The following is a 14,607-nucleotide window of genomic DNA, read 5'->3' on the forward strand; positions in this document are numbered from 1 at the left end:
ATTGTCCGTAGGTACACAGTAAATTCTGCAGTGTTAAATTAACACTTAAAGAGTTAAATTTAACACTATTCCTGAGTCTATTTGGTCCTGCCCTGAACTGGTGTTAAATTTACTCTTTTCATAGTGTTAAAATTTTAGAGTTAAATTAACACTAAATAGTGTAAAAAATTAACACTGGCTAACACTGTATAGTGTTATTCAAATTTAACACTACAGGTTTATTAACTCGGGAAAGTGTAAATAGTACTCTGAATAGTGTTGATATTTTACTCTTCTGTGGTAATAAATCAACTCTGATGGAGTTAAATGTAATTGTTCATTAACACTGCATTAGTGGTCAAATAACTCTCATAAGGTTTGATGCTACACTTTACTGTGTTGATTGTTTACTCCCTTGCAGTGAAGAAAAAACTCTTATAGAGTAAATACTAACATTTGTTAACACTGCACAGTATTGACTGAAAACTTGACACTATTTCTGTAAATAACTGTTGGTGGTGTTAATTTTACACTTTATTTACTCTTTTCCAGTGTCAAATTAACTCTAACCAAATCTGTCTTGTAAATAGCTAAATAGCAAGTGAGTACAAAACACATTACAACAATAGCATACATTTAACAACTTTTATTTTCCTGTCAGGCCAAAATATCAACATCAGGTACAGAATATAAAAACACTGACCTTAGGTCGGCATAAAATTTGCCAACATCAATGTTGTACACAGTGGCTTGGATGAACGTGTACATGTTGTGGAGCATGGTGTTGTATGATGTCCCAAACACGAAGTGTACCTTAAAAAGTTCATCAGAAGCACCAAGAGAAGAGGGTGACCTGCAAGGTATAGCATTCTTGTCGAGAATGATGAAGAACTGGTGGATTGCATTCTTCCTCACTCCAACAGCCAGGAGATAGGGTTGAGTGCTACTAGTTATGGCATCGAGATGCTCTTGGATGCTTGTTCCCGTCTATGGAGAGGAGATTTAAAAAAATTATATGGTTGTGATATTATATTAAAATGTTTACATAATAAATTAATGTAAAATATACATCATCAATTAGGAAAAAATACAAACCTTCTTGAAGACCACAAGATGCTCCTCAGCCCGGGACGCAGACACCTTTCCTGGCCTCTTCCGACCTAGAGCAGTAGGTGGGATCAAGTGTAGCAGCAGTAAAATTGATGAGAGGTCACTGTCCCAACCTGTAACAACACAAGTTTGATAACACGCTTGAATTGTGGACCACCTATATAATTGAGTGCACTGCAATATCAGCAGCATTTTTATTACAGTATAGAAAAAAGATGGCACTTTAAAATCACCACAAGAAGCTCATCTATTCTAAAAGTCCTTATGGTTAAGCCAAACACTGCGATTTTGTTCAATATATGGTTCCAGTCAACATTTTGGATGCACTTTCTCATTTAAATGAATATATGCTTGCAAACATCTCACCATAGTCAATATCCACTTCATCCCCATCCTCAGAAGGATCAGCTGCCAGAAGGAGTTCCTTAAGCTCACTGGTGGAGGGAATCGTTCTGCATTGTTGGATGATCTTCTTCTTGAATGTGGTTGACCACTTCTCCAGAAACTTGCCTGATACATCCTCTCCAAACATCAGAGCAAAATCTTGTTCAACCTGGAGTGGTATGTTTGGTGACAATTTCAGGATTACAGTCAGTCATAGTTAAAAGGTGCAATAGTTGTAAAATATTAATACAATTCCCATCTACTGAAGTGAAAACCATTCAAGTGTCATCACACTGTCAAAATTAGATAATTACCAAGCCTCTGATGTCTTTGAAACGAGGAAAATCAGATAGTATGTTGCTTGACTGCTGTGGGACAAGGACCATGTTACGCCGATGGACAAATGTCAGCTTCACCTTCTTCCTAACTGTGTCCTCGTCAGCTGAATGTTTCATCAGTGACATTGCTTCCTTGCACTCATCTTCACTCAGGACAGTCTCTGGAACGAATTGGGAAACTCGTCTGACAGTTGGTCCTCCTGACATGTCCTCACCAGATGGTCCTTCCGCTGATGCTAAACAATATGGGGATATGATGACAATCACATACATTTCAAAACACTTTTAGTCACTTGGATGTAACTTTACTTGTACAGAAAAAATGTTTATTGGCTGAAAGGCATTGCAACACATACAACAAAGGCACAAACTGATCTTGTGACTATACTGTTCAATACATTATTATAGGATTACCTCCAAATAATGACCGCTTGTCTTTAGCACTGCATCTCTGAATAGTTTTAATTCCCCAGGCCAAGTACCCAGTACCACTGTCTCTATCATAATAATGCTCCTTGGACAATGAAAGGATTACAAAAACAGCCACTTTATTAGTGACAAAAGTGGAAAAAAATATGCTCTGGTAGGATTCAAAATATTTTAACATTATAAGAACAATAAGAGTAAACTCACATAGCCATTCTTGGAGAATGGGTCTCTGAGGTAGGGGAACAAGTTCACAATTCCTCTCGCATACATTTCTTTCACCTGTCTGGGTGGAGATGTACTGCAAGAAAAACAATATCATATTCATACTTCCTAGATTTACTTCAGATTTCAAATTACTCTGAAACCTAAATAGGAGCACAAGTGCTAACTTAAAACAATAACCAATTTACCCATTCTTCTCCGTCATATCAGCTGCCAGTATGTTCACCATTTTCCTTCTGCTCTCATCTGCCAAGGTCTTAGTTCGGTTGTATTCATTAATTATATATTCTCCATCAGATTTCTTGGTAAGAATGGATTTCACCAGCTTAAATACAAATATCAAACAAAAACAGAAAAAAAATCAGGATTATATCTACTGCAATACAAAGTTAACTTAAATGCTGGATATAATGACTTCAACAAAGTCCTCAAACAATGCAGTTCAACATCTCCATTTGTACCATTTTAATCCTTGTCCAATAGAAAACATTAGTGTCTGTGTGAAGTCTTACTTGCATAGCCTCTGAATACAGCCTCTGACACTTTCTGGAAGGGCTGTCTGAAAGGACGATGGTATCCAGTGAGTCCGATGAACCCAGAGATGATAGTTGGGACTCAGGAGAGGCTACCATGGAGACAGATTCTAACCACAATTGGCAACAGGAGAAAGAAGACATGTTACGCAAAGTTGCCCCATAAACCCATTCCTTATCTAATGAAGAACATAAGCTTCACTTGAGAACAAACTAACTTTGTTCGAAATAAAGGTTCACCTTTTGTCACTATTAATATAGATTACAAATTTAACTGGAACAAACCTGTTTCATATATGATGGTTAGCACCCCAGTGGAGGGATCCTTTACTATATCCTCAAAAACATCGTCATCTAATTCAGTCCCTGAACTGTCAACAACTTTGACACCTTCTGTTACAGCTGGGACACCAAATTTGGCAAATGCTAGTAAACAGGAAACAAAACCAGAAACAGAAAGGTCATTACATTTTTTTAAATTAGTTTCAAATTAGTTATTTTTAAGCAAAACAAAAAAGAACTTTATGCCTAACATTATATAAAACGAGAGCCCTAATCTTGAGTAAATCACTTTTATACAGCTAAATTCAGTTAATAGCACAATTAAAGCTCCTTGTGCAAACCTCACATTCACAATATTAAATTCTTACCTGCATTCAAAAAGTCTGACAGATTTGGCTCAGTATACTCTAACAAATTTTTGGACATCACCAAGTTTCACTTTGAGGAGCATGTTCTCTGCAGAAAGTATACAGCACATAAGCAGGATCAGCACAACGTTATAGAGATAAAAGTTCACATGCTCATTCTTACCATAAACAATACAACAATACAATAAACAGTCTCATGCAGCCAGAGACTCCCCAGTTCTAATTAAATTAAAGAGGGTTTTTATGGAGGAGAATGGTGTGCAACTTTTGATTAAAAAAGGTTTCAGGCCACATGCAGTTGACAGTTGATCAGCTATTTGCAGGAGAGACTAACATTGGCTTAGTCCTTAGGCAAGAGGACTTGTCTTGCCTAAGGTAAAATCATGTTTCCACCACAAAATAATTTTAACAAATCACATTTCTCTATAAAGCAATCCCAAATGTCTCCTATTTAGACTCAAAACATACTTTACTATGATCAGCCCTGGCCACTTGCTCTACTTTTTCTGACCTGAGGTTGTCAAATATCATAAACTTGACTGGTTTGCCAATAACAACAACTGAAGTAGCGTTACTTTATTTTAAGGCGACTGAGACATTACTGTCAAGTGAAATTTTCTGCCCAACAAGCATTAGACTAAACTACATGACTAGGACATCGACCTTCTCCTGGTTTTAAGCAGCTATCTTGCTTCACAGCCATTTTAATGGACAACAAACATACAATTATTAATTAATTATACAATAAGTAATTATGTAAAACGTACATATTAAATCTTCTGGTTCACTTACTGTTGTACTTTTTCAAATAACCCGCGCGCGCAACGTAACCTGAGGTGGCTAACGAATCAAGCTATCTTTAGCTAGTTTAGTCGTCTCCCCTCTCAAAATATACACACTGTGGACGATGCACAACATAATCACCCTTCTGCTATATGTTAACCACGTTCACCTTACCTCGTGTCTAGTCTGACGCTTTCTAGTTAGTTAATATTACGTTTAATGACAATGGCATTTTAAGCTAGCATCCACTTGGTCACATTAGCCCTTTTAGAATTCGGCATTTTCAACCACCAGAAAATAACTGAAGTGCACAGCGAACAACAATATAAATTAATTCTAACATGCTGCTTCAGTTGAAACTCCAAATAATTGGTTTATTAAGTAATTAGCAGAAACTTACCGTACGTACTCTTTCCACTGGGAGAAAATGCCGTCTTGAAAATTCTGACGGTTAGAAATTGAAGAGGAGGTGGGCGGGGCTCTTCAGAGTAAGTCTAACACTGCTCATTTAACGACGGAAATTGACACCAACACTGGGGGGCGCTTTACTCAAGCTGTTGTTGTATTAACTCGGATAGAGTCAATGCACTTTGACACTGCATATTTAACACTGGGGAATTTACTGTGTATGAATGTGAGTGTGAATGGTTGTTTGTCTTTATGTGCCCTGCACAATAACTGGCGACCAGTCCAGGGTGTACCCTGCCCCTCACCCAAAGTCAGCTGGGTTAGGCTCCAGCATACCCCCGTGACCCCAGTGAGGATAAGTAGTGGAGAAAATGGATGGGCAGATGGATTTCCAGCAATTCCCTTCCATAAAGGATGAATTGTTGCTACATCTCTATCGCCCTCCAGTGTTTGCTTTAGTAAATCACACCTTGGGATCAATCAAGGGACATTTTATCAACAAAAAGTCTTGGGACGCACATCTTAACCTTGTATGTGTGTGGTATTTGGTAAGTGATGCTTGTAGGTTTATGTCAGTGGGGGTGAACAGTCGGGGGATGCAGTCCTGCCAACATGTACAGATTACAGTACTCAACATGCAATTTGACTCTTGAACACGCTTGGATGCTCTCCATTTTGTTGCATTTTCCTGGTTTCAGTTTGAGGTTGAGTTTGCTCAGTACAGATAAATGTATAGATATTATCAGTATCGCTAATATATCAAATCGGGGGGGGGGGGGGGGGGGGCTGAAAACATTTCTGCATGACCATAAACCACTGGTTTATGCATGTCAACGCTCCTCTGAGTGGGTGACTCACATGGACATAAGTGGTTGTTGACATAACTGAAACTAGCCATTACATACACTTTCACTTGGGACTTTTGCCAGAGGCAATTATTATAGAAATCAAAGCAATCATTGTCGTTTGTGTCTATTATTATGTTCTTTTGGTTGTTTTGAATCTAGTGGCATTGACGAAAATGTCCATTTACTCTAGTAAATACATGAATGTTAAACACACTACAAATATGGCTGACTTGGGTAAAAATGTCAGTTTGGAGCTGAAGTTAAGGTTAGGTTAAGATCCAAAAATTAACATCCTAATATATCCATCATCCAGTTTTTGTCCCCACTCGGGTCACGGGGGTAATGCTGGAGCCGATCCCAGCTGACTCTGTGCAAGAGGTGTGGTACACTCTGGACTGGTATATGTTTAATCCAGATCTTCTGACTGTGTGGCCACTCTTAAAATATGTAAAAAAGAAAAAAAAGTAAAGTAAAGTAAAATGTAAAATCACAAATATATATATTTTTAACATAATTAAAGGGGAGCAAATGTCAACCTTTTTGCCCATTAAACAAAATATCTATCCATCTTCTATTCCGCTTATCCTCACCACGGTTGCGGTTATTAGTAATGAGTAATCACTGCATACATATATATTTTATAAGCCATACATTATTTATACATTTATATATATTTTGGGGACAATAACTGTTACAACTAATTTTTTTAAAATGGAAAATATGAGTTTTGCCATGAGTTACATCAATTTATCAGCAGAAAACCACGTGCCCAAACGCCAACGTTTTTGGTGACGATTTGTCGCCTCTTAGCGGATTTTGACGGTACTGCGTGAGATTTAAAAAAATGCTAGTCCCATACATTTCAATAACAAAGGTTTTATTAACAATTCAAAATGATCTAAATCATCAGCCTTCACCTGGCCCTAAACCGTGGCTCTAATGACAAGCATCATCCACAGGAGGGCGCCATGTTGGGCACTGACCAACAACCTATCAATTCATACGGGAGACACAATAAGTGTAGTTATACAAGTTGTGTATTTATACAGTGTGGGCAAGTGAGTTCTCCACTGCATCATACAGTATATTGCACTTTGAAAGCTGGAAAGTTAAAGTTGTATACAGGTTTATCTTTAATGGAAGACTACAAGGGAAAAACAGACTAGACATTATGAATGGCTTCCTTGCCTTGGCCATCCTTTAACATTCAGGTGGCTTTTACTTTACATATTATGACAAATCAGACACACTTCTTTTTTTGTTTCATCATAGGAAATACCTTTCCAAACATTTTCTCTTTTACATTAAAACTGGACATTTTTTTTTGCCCCCAATAACTGTGAGAATCTGTTGCCAGGTCAATCTTAGCCTGGAATATGAGGTCTTCTTTGTATTACAAAGTAAATAAAATATGGGCAGACTTCTTTTTTGTTTGGTTTAAAAATGGCAGCACTGTAGTATAGAGTGGGGGGAGGGGGGTGGACACACACACACATGATGGAGGACGGTGGGCAATGTTTCGCCAATGCCACATGGGTGGGGCCTCAGCTGGTTACCAAGCAACAGAGGCCAAAGAAGCGTCTCTTCCTCTGTCGGACCAGCGGGTAGGGAGACAGGTTGAGCAAACTGCTGTCATCTAAACACAGCAACAGAGGAACTACAGTCAAAAATAAAGCATAGAGCTTTTTATTTATTTATTTTTAAAGTTTCATAAGTGAAGATAAGTTACCTTGGTTCTTCAGTGGTAAAGGCATTGTCTCCCTGAGTTTACTGAGAAGGTTCTTCATATCCCGCATGTCCCTGCAACAAATAAATACAATAAAAATACATTCTGATGTTGTGTATGCACACCAAGAAGCCAGGAAGTAGTATGTAATAATACTACTACTACTACTATAATAATAATAATAATAATAATAATAATAATAATAATAATAATAATAATAATAATAATAATAATAATAATAATAATAATAATAATAATAATAATAATAATAATAATAATAATAATAATAATAATAATAATAATAATAATAATAATAATAATAATAATAATAATAATAATAATAATAGGGCTGCATGGCGATCGAGTGGTTAGCGCGCAGACCTCACAGCCAGGATACCAGCGTTCAATTCCACCCTCAGCCATCTCTGTGTGGAGTTTGCATGTTCTCCCCGTGCATGCATGGGTTTTCTCCCACATTCCAAAAACATGCTAGGTTAATTAGCGACTCCAAATTGTCCATAGGTATGAATGTGAGTGTGAATGGTTGTTTGTCTATATGTGCCCTGTGATTGGCTGGCCACCAGTCCAGGGTGTACCCCGCCTCTCACCCGAAAAAAGCTGGGATAGGCTCCAGCACACACATGAATGCTGGAAATTTTTTTTGCAACAAAACATATGGGTCCTAAAACAGAGCCCTGTGAATCTTCTCATGTGTAATGTATTTATTTGTACAATTACACTATAGTACAAGTTTGTCTAGAAAAGCAATACATATTTAAAATATTTACATATATAATTTTTTTTTAAATTATAGTCCCGTCATATACTTCAATTTACATTGTGTAACCAAAGATAAAATTTTCACTTTGTGTTATTAGGAAATGTTGCAATGTTCGGCATAATAGGAATTTAATAGGATTTTGTACAAAATGAGTAATACATGAAAGTAATTTCAGCCATGTACATAATAGGCTGGGATAGGCTCCAGCACCCCCACGACCCTCGTTAGGATAAGCGGTAGAAAATGAATAATAATAATAATAATAATAATAATAATAATAATAATAATAATAATAATAATAATAATAATAATAATAATAATAATAATAATAATAATAATAATTCCATTCCATTCTTTGCTTTTCTGAATCATGGGGTCCTCCAACTCCACCGGGAGTACACCAAGGCGTTCCCAGGCCAGCTGTCCGGAACACTATTGTCTATATTATAGTCTACTATTGTCAAACCACTTTTTGAATCATCTTCTTGTACTTCTTGACAACACAAAATAACACAGTGCAGTTGACTTACTTTTCTATGTTTTCTATGTCTGTGGCCACCAACCAACAGAGTTGAGGAACCTCAGTCGGCGAGGAAGAGGTGTCCTCCAGGATGGGGATGTCTGAGCTCTCCTCCGCCTTCCTGTCCAGCACTCTGGATGGGCTGCAGATGTCTTTACCTGGAGCAACATCCAGTAGGAGGTGCCACAGAGAAATCGATGGTACAAACATGCATGGGAATTGTCTGTGTGCATTTAATACCTTTCCTGTGGAGCTGCAGGGAGCCCAGCAAACAGAAAGATTTCAGCATCTCAGTGATGTACATTTCCAGACAGCACTGCAGCTGGATGAAGAGCCTGCAGATCTCAGGGTGGATCTCACCGTCCTCTGGCCTGAGGCACAAAAATGCATCATAATCAAGCGTATCTTCAGTCATAAAACATGATGCAACAATAAATATGACAAATAAGCCGCAGAGTGATCAAGTCTACTCCTCCATTTTACTTGAAACATGCATTCTTCCAAAGAAAAGTAATGGCATGCACCAACATAAAATGTCCATCAGAGTGTGTTTTATTTACCTACAGTTGCCTCATCACGTTATGATATTCTGCTACAGCAGCATACATGCTTAAATATAAAGATAATCATACTGTAACTGAGCTTATAACATATAATGGACATTTTTCATAAACATTTTGGAGGTACTACAGTCTTTCACAGCTACTTTTCATGCACAAATGTATAACATTAAGGTGCTATACTGTAGAGTTTGCAAAAAATTGAATTAAATTATAATTAGGCCACAAGCTTTCCAACTGTACCAAGCACGATTCTCTATGACTTCCTGTCCTGGAGATACGGCACGTTTTTGCAAGTTCCGCACACTTCCGGATGTCAAAGAAAACTCGGGAGTGGTCCCAATTGAAAGCTTGTGGTGGCTTTTTTTTTGGGGGGGGGGGGGGGGGGGGTGAGGGTGATGAAGATTTCCTCCTTCGTCCCTATCATCCTTCATTCTTCATCCTTCATCCTTCAACCCTCTCCCTAACCTCAACCCCAACCCCATCCCTATCCCTATCCCTATCCCTATCGATCTCCAACGGTACCAAACCCTAACCCTCTACCTACTAACTATTGGGCAGACATGTGTTCCAGATCCATGGCATCCCTTGGACTTGCCGTCTGTCAGGGGTCCGCAGTTCATTTCAGAATTGTGGAGGGCCTCACCCATTTGGTGTATCGTTCAGCCTACCCTCAGGTCATCATCCGCAGATAACCACCCAACCAGGACTTAGAAGACATCCTTCATTGCGTCTGTCATCGACACCCTTCTTGGTCCTCCCATCTCACCTGGATTGATTAAACCCACAACACCCTCGAATGCTTGGCCACATGGCCCTATGGTTCCCAAGAGTCATACCTATCTGTTCCACCTGGCATAGGCCCATTGTGTTTCCAGGACACCCGTGCTGACGTGTCCCAGACTATACTGACCGTCACTGCCAGTGATTACCAATCACGGATTACCAATCCAGCCAAGTGGTGTGGCTGTCATCTCCTGATTATATCCTGCTGGGGTTTCCAGAAAGCCAGCTCCAGGTTTGGTGGGTCCCAACAAGATCGACGCCATCATCAACCCCTTGGCTGTCATTATCTGGTTGCCTCCTTCTCTCAAGGTCAATCTTGTGTTCCACATCTTCAGTCTCAAGCCACTCTCAGTCAGATGAGCCCTCCGGCGGTGCCTCCTTCATCCATTTCCATCTGCCTCTCATCCGCAATCTACACCACTCTTAAGACATGCTTCCAGGCTTGTTCAACAACAGATTGTTTTCCAAGTTCATCAGTGTCCAGCATGTCCTCCTGCTCGTGCCTTTTCCGGCTTGTAGTTTGTTTTTGCACTTTTTCTCTACTACAGTCGCTGGCATGTGTTGTACACATTTATTCTTTGTTGCTACTTTCCGTTGCTTTTGTTGTACTTTGTTAGCCTTTATGTTGATACTTTCCACTATCTATAAGTGCACCCATACAGTACATTGTGGTTTTACAGTTATGCTTATATACACTCTAAAAAATAATTCAGAGTATCTTTTGACACCACTTGATTTAATACATAAATGCAATGTAAAAAATGTAATTCATTGATTTAGATAAACTTTCTAAGTTGCTAACTTTATTTTTTAAGTTATGTTCAAATAATAATGTTGGCTATTACATGAACTTAATTTAGCATGTCATATACACTCAAATTTTATTGTTGGTAAGCTTAAAACAAAATTCAAGTTGCCATGACTTAATAAAATTAGCTTGGTAACATAATTTTTCTCAACATTAACCTTTCCATTTTAAGTTCCATCTCCTACAAGGAGCAGGAGACTGAAGCAACATTTCATGGTGAGTAAAATGTATTTCTATTTGTTCTACTGAAGTGATGGCTTTAAATTAGTCACAGTAGACTTTCATTGAGATAAGTAAAACTTAGCTTGTTTAAAGATGTGACTGCTAGCTTGTATAGCACTGTTACCACATGTTAGTTGTATTCTTCCCCTGAGCTAGTTTAGCCGTGTAACTGCTACCTACAGCAACTGTTACCCAAGTGCCACAGCCACATTTACAGACAAATTTAAGGTCAAATGTAAACCATCAAAGACAATACATCCATTTTCTTTTCCTTTTAAAGGACAACCAAGAGTTCGAGACCAGCCTTGAAAGTCACATGATGAAAATCGCCATTGTTGGAGACAGGTCTACCTCTGGATCAGAACACTGGGGAACAGCAATTGTTGTGGAAGGAACCAAATGTTTGGTTAGTATTGGTTAGCTAGTTAGTATTATGCTGTAAAGTATGTTCAACCTTCATGACAGTTGTGACAGTGGACAAAAACGGTATTAGTTAAAAAATCTGTTCATATTTTAGCCCAAAGTTAATTTATTGAACTGAAGATGCAACAAAAAAGGAGACTGTTTCTCATATATTTACATATATATATCACACTCACATATTTTAGCCCAAAGAGAATGTTTTTTAGTTTGTTTTCAAATGGCTGATGCGGGCTTAGTTAGGATTATACTTATGTTACTATGCAGCTTTCAGTCTTTTGCAGTTTGTCTCTTGCCATAACATTGGACGAGTTGTCTTTTGCTGTTATATATCTATGAAGACTTTGTATGTGGTTATTTTGAGCTGCTCACACAAACATACATAAGAATTACAAACTTTTGTCACAGAGGAGCAGTTGAAATGTAAGATTGTTTTCTTACTTTCTTTTTGCAACGCTCGCGTTCAAAATAAAAATATGCAGCTAATTGCACAAAAGCAGTGGTTGAACTGTCTTTCTTGAAAGTACAAAAAATACCAAAAAGAAAAAATGAAGTATATATATTAAGTTACTGCTACTTAAAAAGCTGTGTGCATTGTTATTATAATTAAGTAGACAACAAATTAAACTACTTTGAATAAAATTATTAAGTCAGTTAACTCAACATATTTTTTTGAGTTACGAACTTAAAAACTTGTCCCTATGACAACAATTATTCAGTAAGCATTACTTAAAATAAGCTTTGAGTGAAGAGGAAAAGCTATTTCATGCAATGCAATATTGTTTGTTGGTTCAAAGCAATTTCAAATTAAGTTGTCATAACTAAGAAAGACTAATGGAAACTGTTGCGTTGATTTTTTTTGTTGAGGCTAAACATTTTTTTTTTGAGTGTACACTGTGACTCTAAGCACTCACCCTGAAATCAAGGACAGACTGTGGTGAGCGGCCCTTGCCATCTCGCAGCCTTTGGTTCTAGTCCTCAGCATCTCTGCCCGTAAGGTAGGACAGTCCACTGTGATTTCGCCGATGGAGATGACCAGCTCACGATACAGAGCCACCAGCGTGTTGAACTCTTGGACAATCTGTATTTACGACATAAAAATCATATTGTCATTAATGGACTATTATGTCATCTCATGTTACATTGTCTAATAACGGTGCTCACTTTTCACTGATTGCAACACAATAAGCTGCCCATATTAAAAACTGTATGACACACTGGACTTCTAACCACGGCATACACAATGTATCCCACAGGGCATTTTCTGGACTGCAAAATTACAGCTTCTCCACCATGTGGGGAAATAGGTACACTTCTTGTTCATACAAATATATAAATGAATTATAGAAAACAACAAAATAAAAATAATAAAAATATAAAAATAATTAATAAAAATAATTATAAAATAAAAACAAAAAATAATTATATTGGTCATTATAATTATTATTAATTATAATAATAATTAATAATTATAATATAATTAATTATATTAGTTGTAGTAGTAGTAGGGCCGTGCAGCCCTAACAGAAAACAACAAAATAAAAATAATAAAAATATAAAATAATTAATAAAAATAAATAAAAATAATTATAAAATAAATGATTTATTTAAATGATTTATATAAATGATGATTTATAAAAAATATATTTGTAGTATTAGTAATGATAAGTAAGTAGTAAGTATAACAATTAAACAAATTAATTGTACTGTGACGGATAATTATAATAATAAGAATTACAGTGAGAATTATAATACTGCGATGATTTTTTTTGAAAAAACAAAAAAATGAATGTTGTAGTATTATGCGTCAGTTGTTGTCTGTGCAGGTGCACTGAATAATCTTCAGTGAATGCATAGGTGTGTGTGTGTAAATATATATGTAAATACACATGCAAAAAAACAACATACTGTATAATTTAACACGCAGCGCTGTCAAAACAATAACACTTTTAATCATAAGGATGTCAAAAAAGTCAACATAAACTGCAAAAGACAAGCAAAAAAACAATGAAATGCTATAATTAGTGTTGATGGGTCATGCTATGCTGACTTTGCACCACCTCAGAGCCCAAACAAGCTGCTTTCCATGAGCAGCTGCAGCCTATATATGACGTTGCCATGCTTCTCATACTGTATGTTTGTCAGCACTGGGCACTCATTCATGCACCATCCCAAAATGACATACTGTATATCCACTGCAGCATCCTGCTATATGCACACCACACAGACAGCCAGTCTGGCATGCAGATATTACCCTGTAGTCATATGTGCGTGCACAGAAGAAACCAGCATCGTGCACGGCATGGATGTGTACGTATATCAGCCACCTACCATCCTGCAGTCGGCCAGGGCGCGCTGGGCTCTGCGACTACTCTCCGTGCTCTCCCTCCGCTGGGGGTCTCGGTAGAGAGGCTTACCGATCTGGAAGATGGTCCCGGCCGATTTGGGGCGGTTTTTGCGCCCATTCGATGCAGAACTCATGCATACACACACACTAAGAGAACAGTCGTAATAGAGAAGGATGGCTCTTGCTATAGCGCTCCCCCCCTCCACCACCTTCCTCCTCTCCTCACACAACTCCACTTCACACCGTCCTCCCCTCGACTCACCCGGACTCGAACCTGGTTTATGGCTTTGTGGCTGCCTCCCCCTCCACGTCCACCCTCCCTCCACCTCCCCAGAGTGGAGCCAGATGTGCTCCTAGATGGGAAAAGATGAACAGCAGGAAGAGGACGCACGCCTCTTCTCCGCATCAAGTCACCTTCACTCCTGCGGCTCGGTGCAGTGTCCTCCTCTCTCCTCCTCACGCAGCCTCAGCATCCCGCACAATGCATCCATGTCTTGTGTGCTTCCCACCAAGCACCAGCATGACGGCTGATGACCATCTGCTGTGCTTCCACACGCAAGAAGGCTACAAACGTCACCACCTCACTACCCCCCCCCCCCCCCCCCCCCACACACACACACAGACATGCACACTTTAGCTTGCATTCATGTCTTTGGGAGCAAATGTTCACATGTTCACCCCCGCCCCCCACCCCGGTCTCGGTTCGGTTCCCCCTGGGCTTGTAACCTTGCAGGAACATTTCTACATCACAAA

At 38.4% G+C, this 14,607-nt stretch overlaps 2 protein-coding genes and 1 long non-coding RNA gene across 7 annotated transcripts; 1 reads left to right on the top strand and 2 right to left on the bottom strand.

Moving 5' to 3' along the window:
• Positions 1–619: 619 nt before the first annotated feature.
• Positions 620–5,051, bottom strand: LOC131128672 (uncharacterized). Of its 5 annotated transcripts, XR_009129680.1 has the most exons (9): positions 4,829–5,051; positions 3,646–3,733; positions 3,281–3,421; positions 2,975–3,105; positions 2,651–2,787; positions 2,445–2,538; positions 1,890–2,047; positions 1,788–1,801; positions 1,522–1,642 (listed from the first exon to the last, which is right to left on the bottom strand). XR_009129680.1 is itself a non-coding variant. In XM_058071757.1 (7 exons), exons 2-7 carry the CDS (start codon positions 3,701–3,703, stop codon positions 1,961–1,963), a joined length of 648 nt encoding a protein of 215 aa, XP_057927740.1. In that variant the 5' UTR covers positions 3,704–3,733; positions 4,829–5,051; the 3' UTR covers positions 1,491–1,960. The 5 variants fall into 5 exon arrangements, 3 of the variants coding, with proteins under 3 accessions (XP_057927739.1, XP_057927738.1, XP_057927740.1); XR_009129681.1 differs by lacking the exon at positions 1,788–1,801 and having other exon boundaries at positions 1,496–1,642; XM_058071757.1 differs by having other exon boundaries at positions 1,491–2,047.
• LOC131128675 (uncharacterized) lies at positions 4,138–9,156 on the top strand. Its single transcript, XR_009129682.1, has 3 exons — positions 4,138–4,916; positions 8,761–8,891; positions 8,971–9,156. It is a non-coding gene; the product is annotated as an uncharacterized LOC131128675 (long non-coding RNA).
• On the bottom strand, positions 6,530–14,431 carry rgs7bpa (regulator of G protein signaling 7 binding protein a). The gene is made up of 6 exons (XM_058071758.1): positions 13,839–14,431; positions 12,422–12,588; positions 8,952–9,082; positions 8,722–8,869; positions 7,414–7,484; positions 6,530–7,320 (listed from the first exon to the last, which is right to left on the bottom strand). Exons 1-6 carry the CDS (start codon positions 13,986–13,988, stop codon positions 7,229–7,231), a joined length of 759 nt encoding a protein of 252 aa, XP_057927741.1. The 5' UTR covers positions 13,989–14,431; the 3' UTR covers positions 6,530–7,228.
• Between the last annotated feature and the right edge of the window lie 176 nt (positions 14,432–14,607).

Source organism: Doryrhamphus excisus, chromosome 4 (assembly GCF_030265055.1).
Source record: "Doryrhamphus excisus isolate RoL2022-K1 chromosome 4, RoL_Dexc_1.0, whole genome shotgun sequence".
In the NCBI taxonomy this organism is placed as follows: domain Eukaryota; kingdom Metazoa; phylum Chordata; class Actinopteri; order Syngnathiformes; family Syngnathidae; genus Doryrhamphus; species Doryrhamphus excisus.

What these genes read in the sequence shown, in the direction of transcription:
- LOC131128672 (XM_058071755.1), bottom strand. Translation starts at nt 2,018, where the DNA reads ATGTCAGGAGGACCAACTGTCAGACGAGTTTCCCAATTCGTTCCAGAG. An exon ending in TCAAAGACATCAGAGGCTTG is followed by an intron (nt 1,643 to 1,787) that starts GTAATTATCTAA and finishes ATACCACTCCAG; the next exon opens with GTTGAACAAGATTTTGCTCT. An exon ending in TGAAGTGGATATTGACTATG is followed by an intron (nt 1,203 to 1,455) that starts GTGAGATGTTTG and finishes GTGTTGTTACAG; the next exon opens with GTTGGGACAGTGACCTCTCA.
- rgs7bpa (XM_058071758.1), bottom strand. Translation starts at nt 13,988, where the DNA reads ATGAGTTCTGCATCGAATGGGCGCAAAAACCGCCCCAAATCGGCCGGG. An exon ending in AGTCTGTCCTTGATTTCAGG is followed by an intron (nt 9,083 to 12,421) that starts GTGAGTGCTTAG and finishes TTTGTGCCTCAG; the next exon opens with GCCAGAGGACGGTGAGATCC. An exon ending in GACATAGAAAACATAGAAAA is followed by an intron (nt 7,485 to 8,721) that starts GTAAGTCAACTG and finishes TATTTGTTGCAG; the next exon opens with GGACATGCGGGATATGAAGA.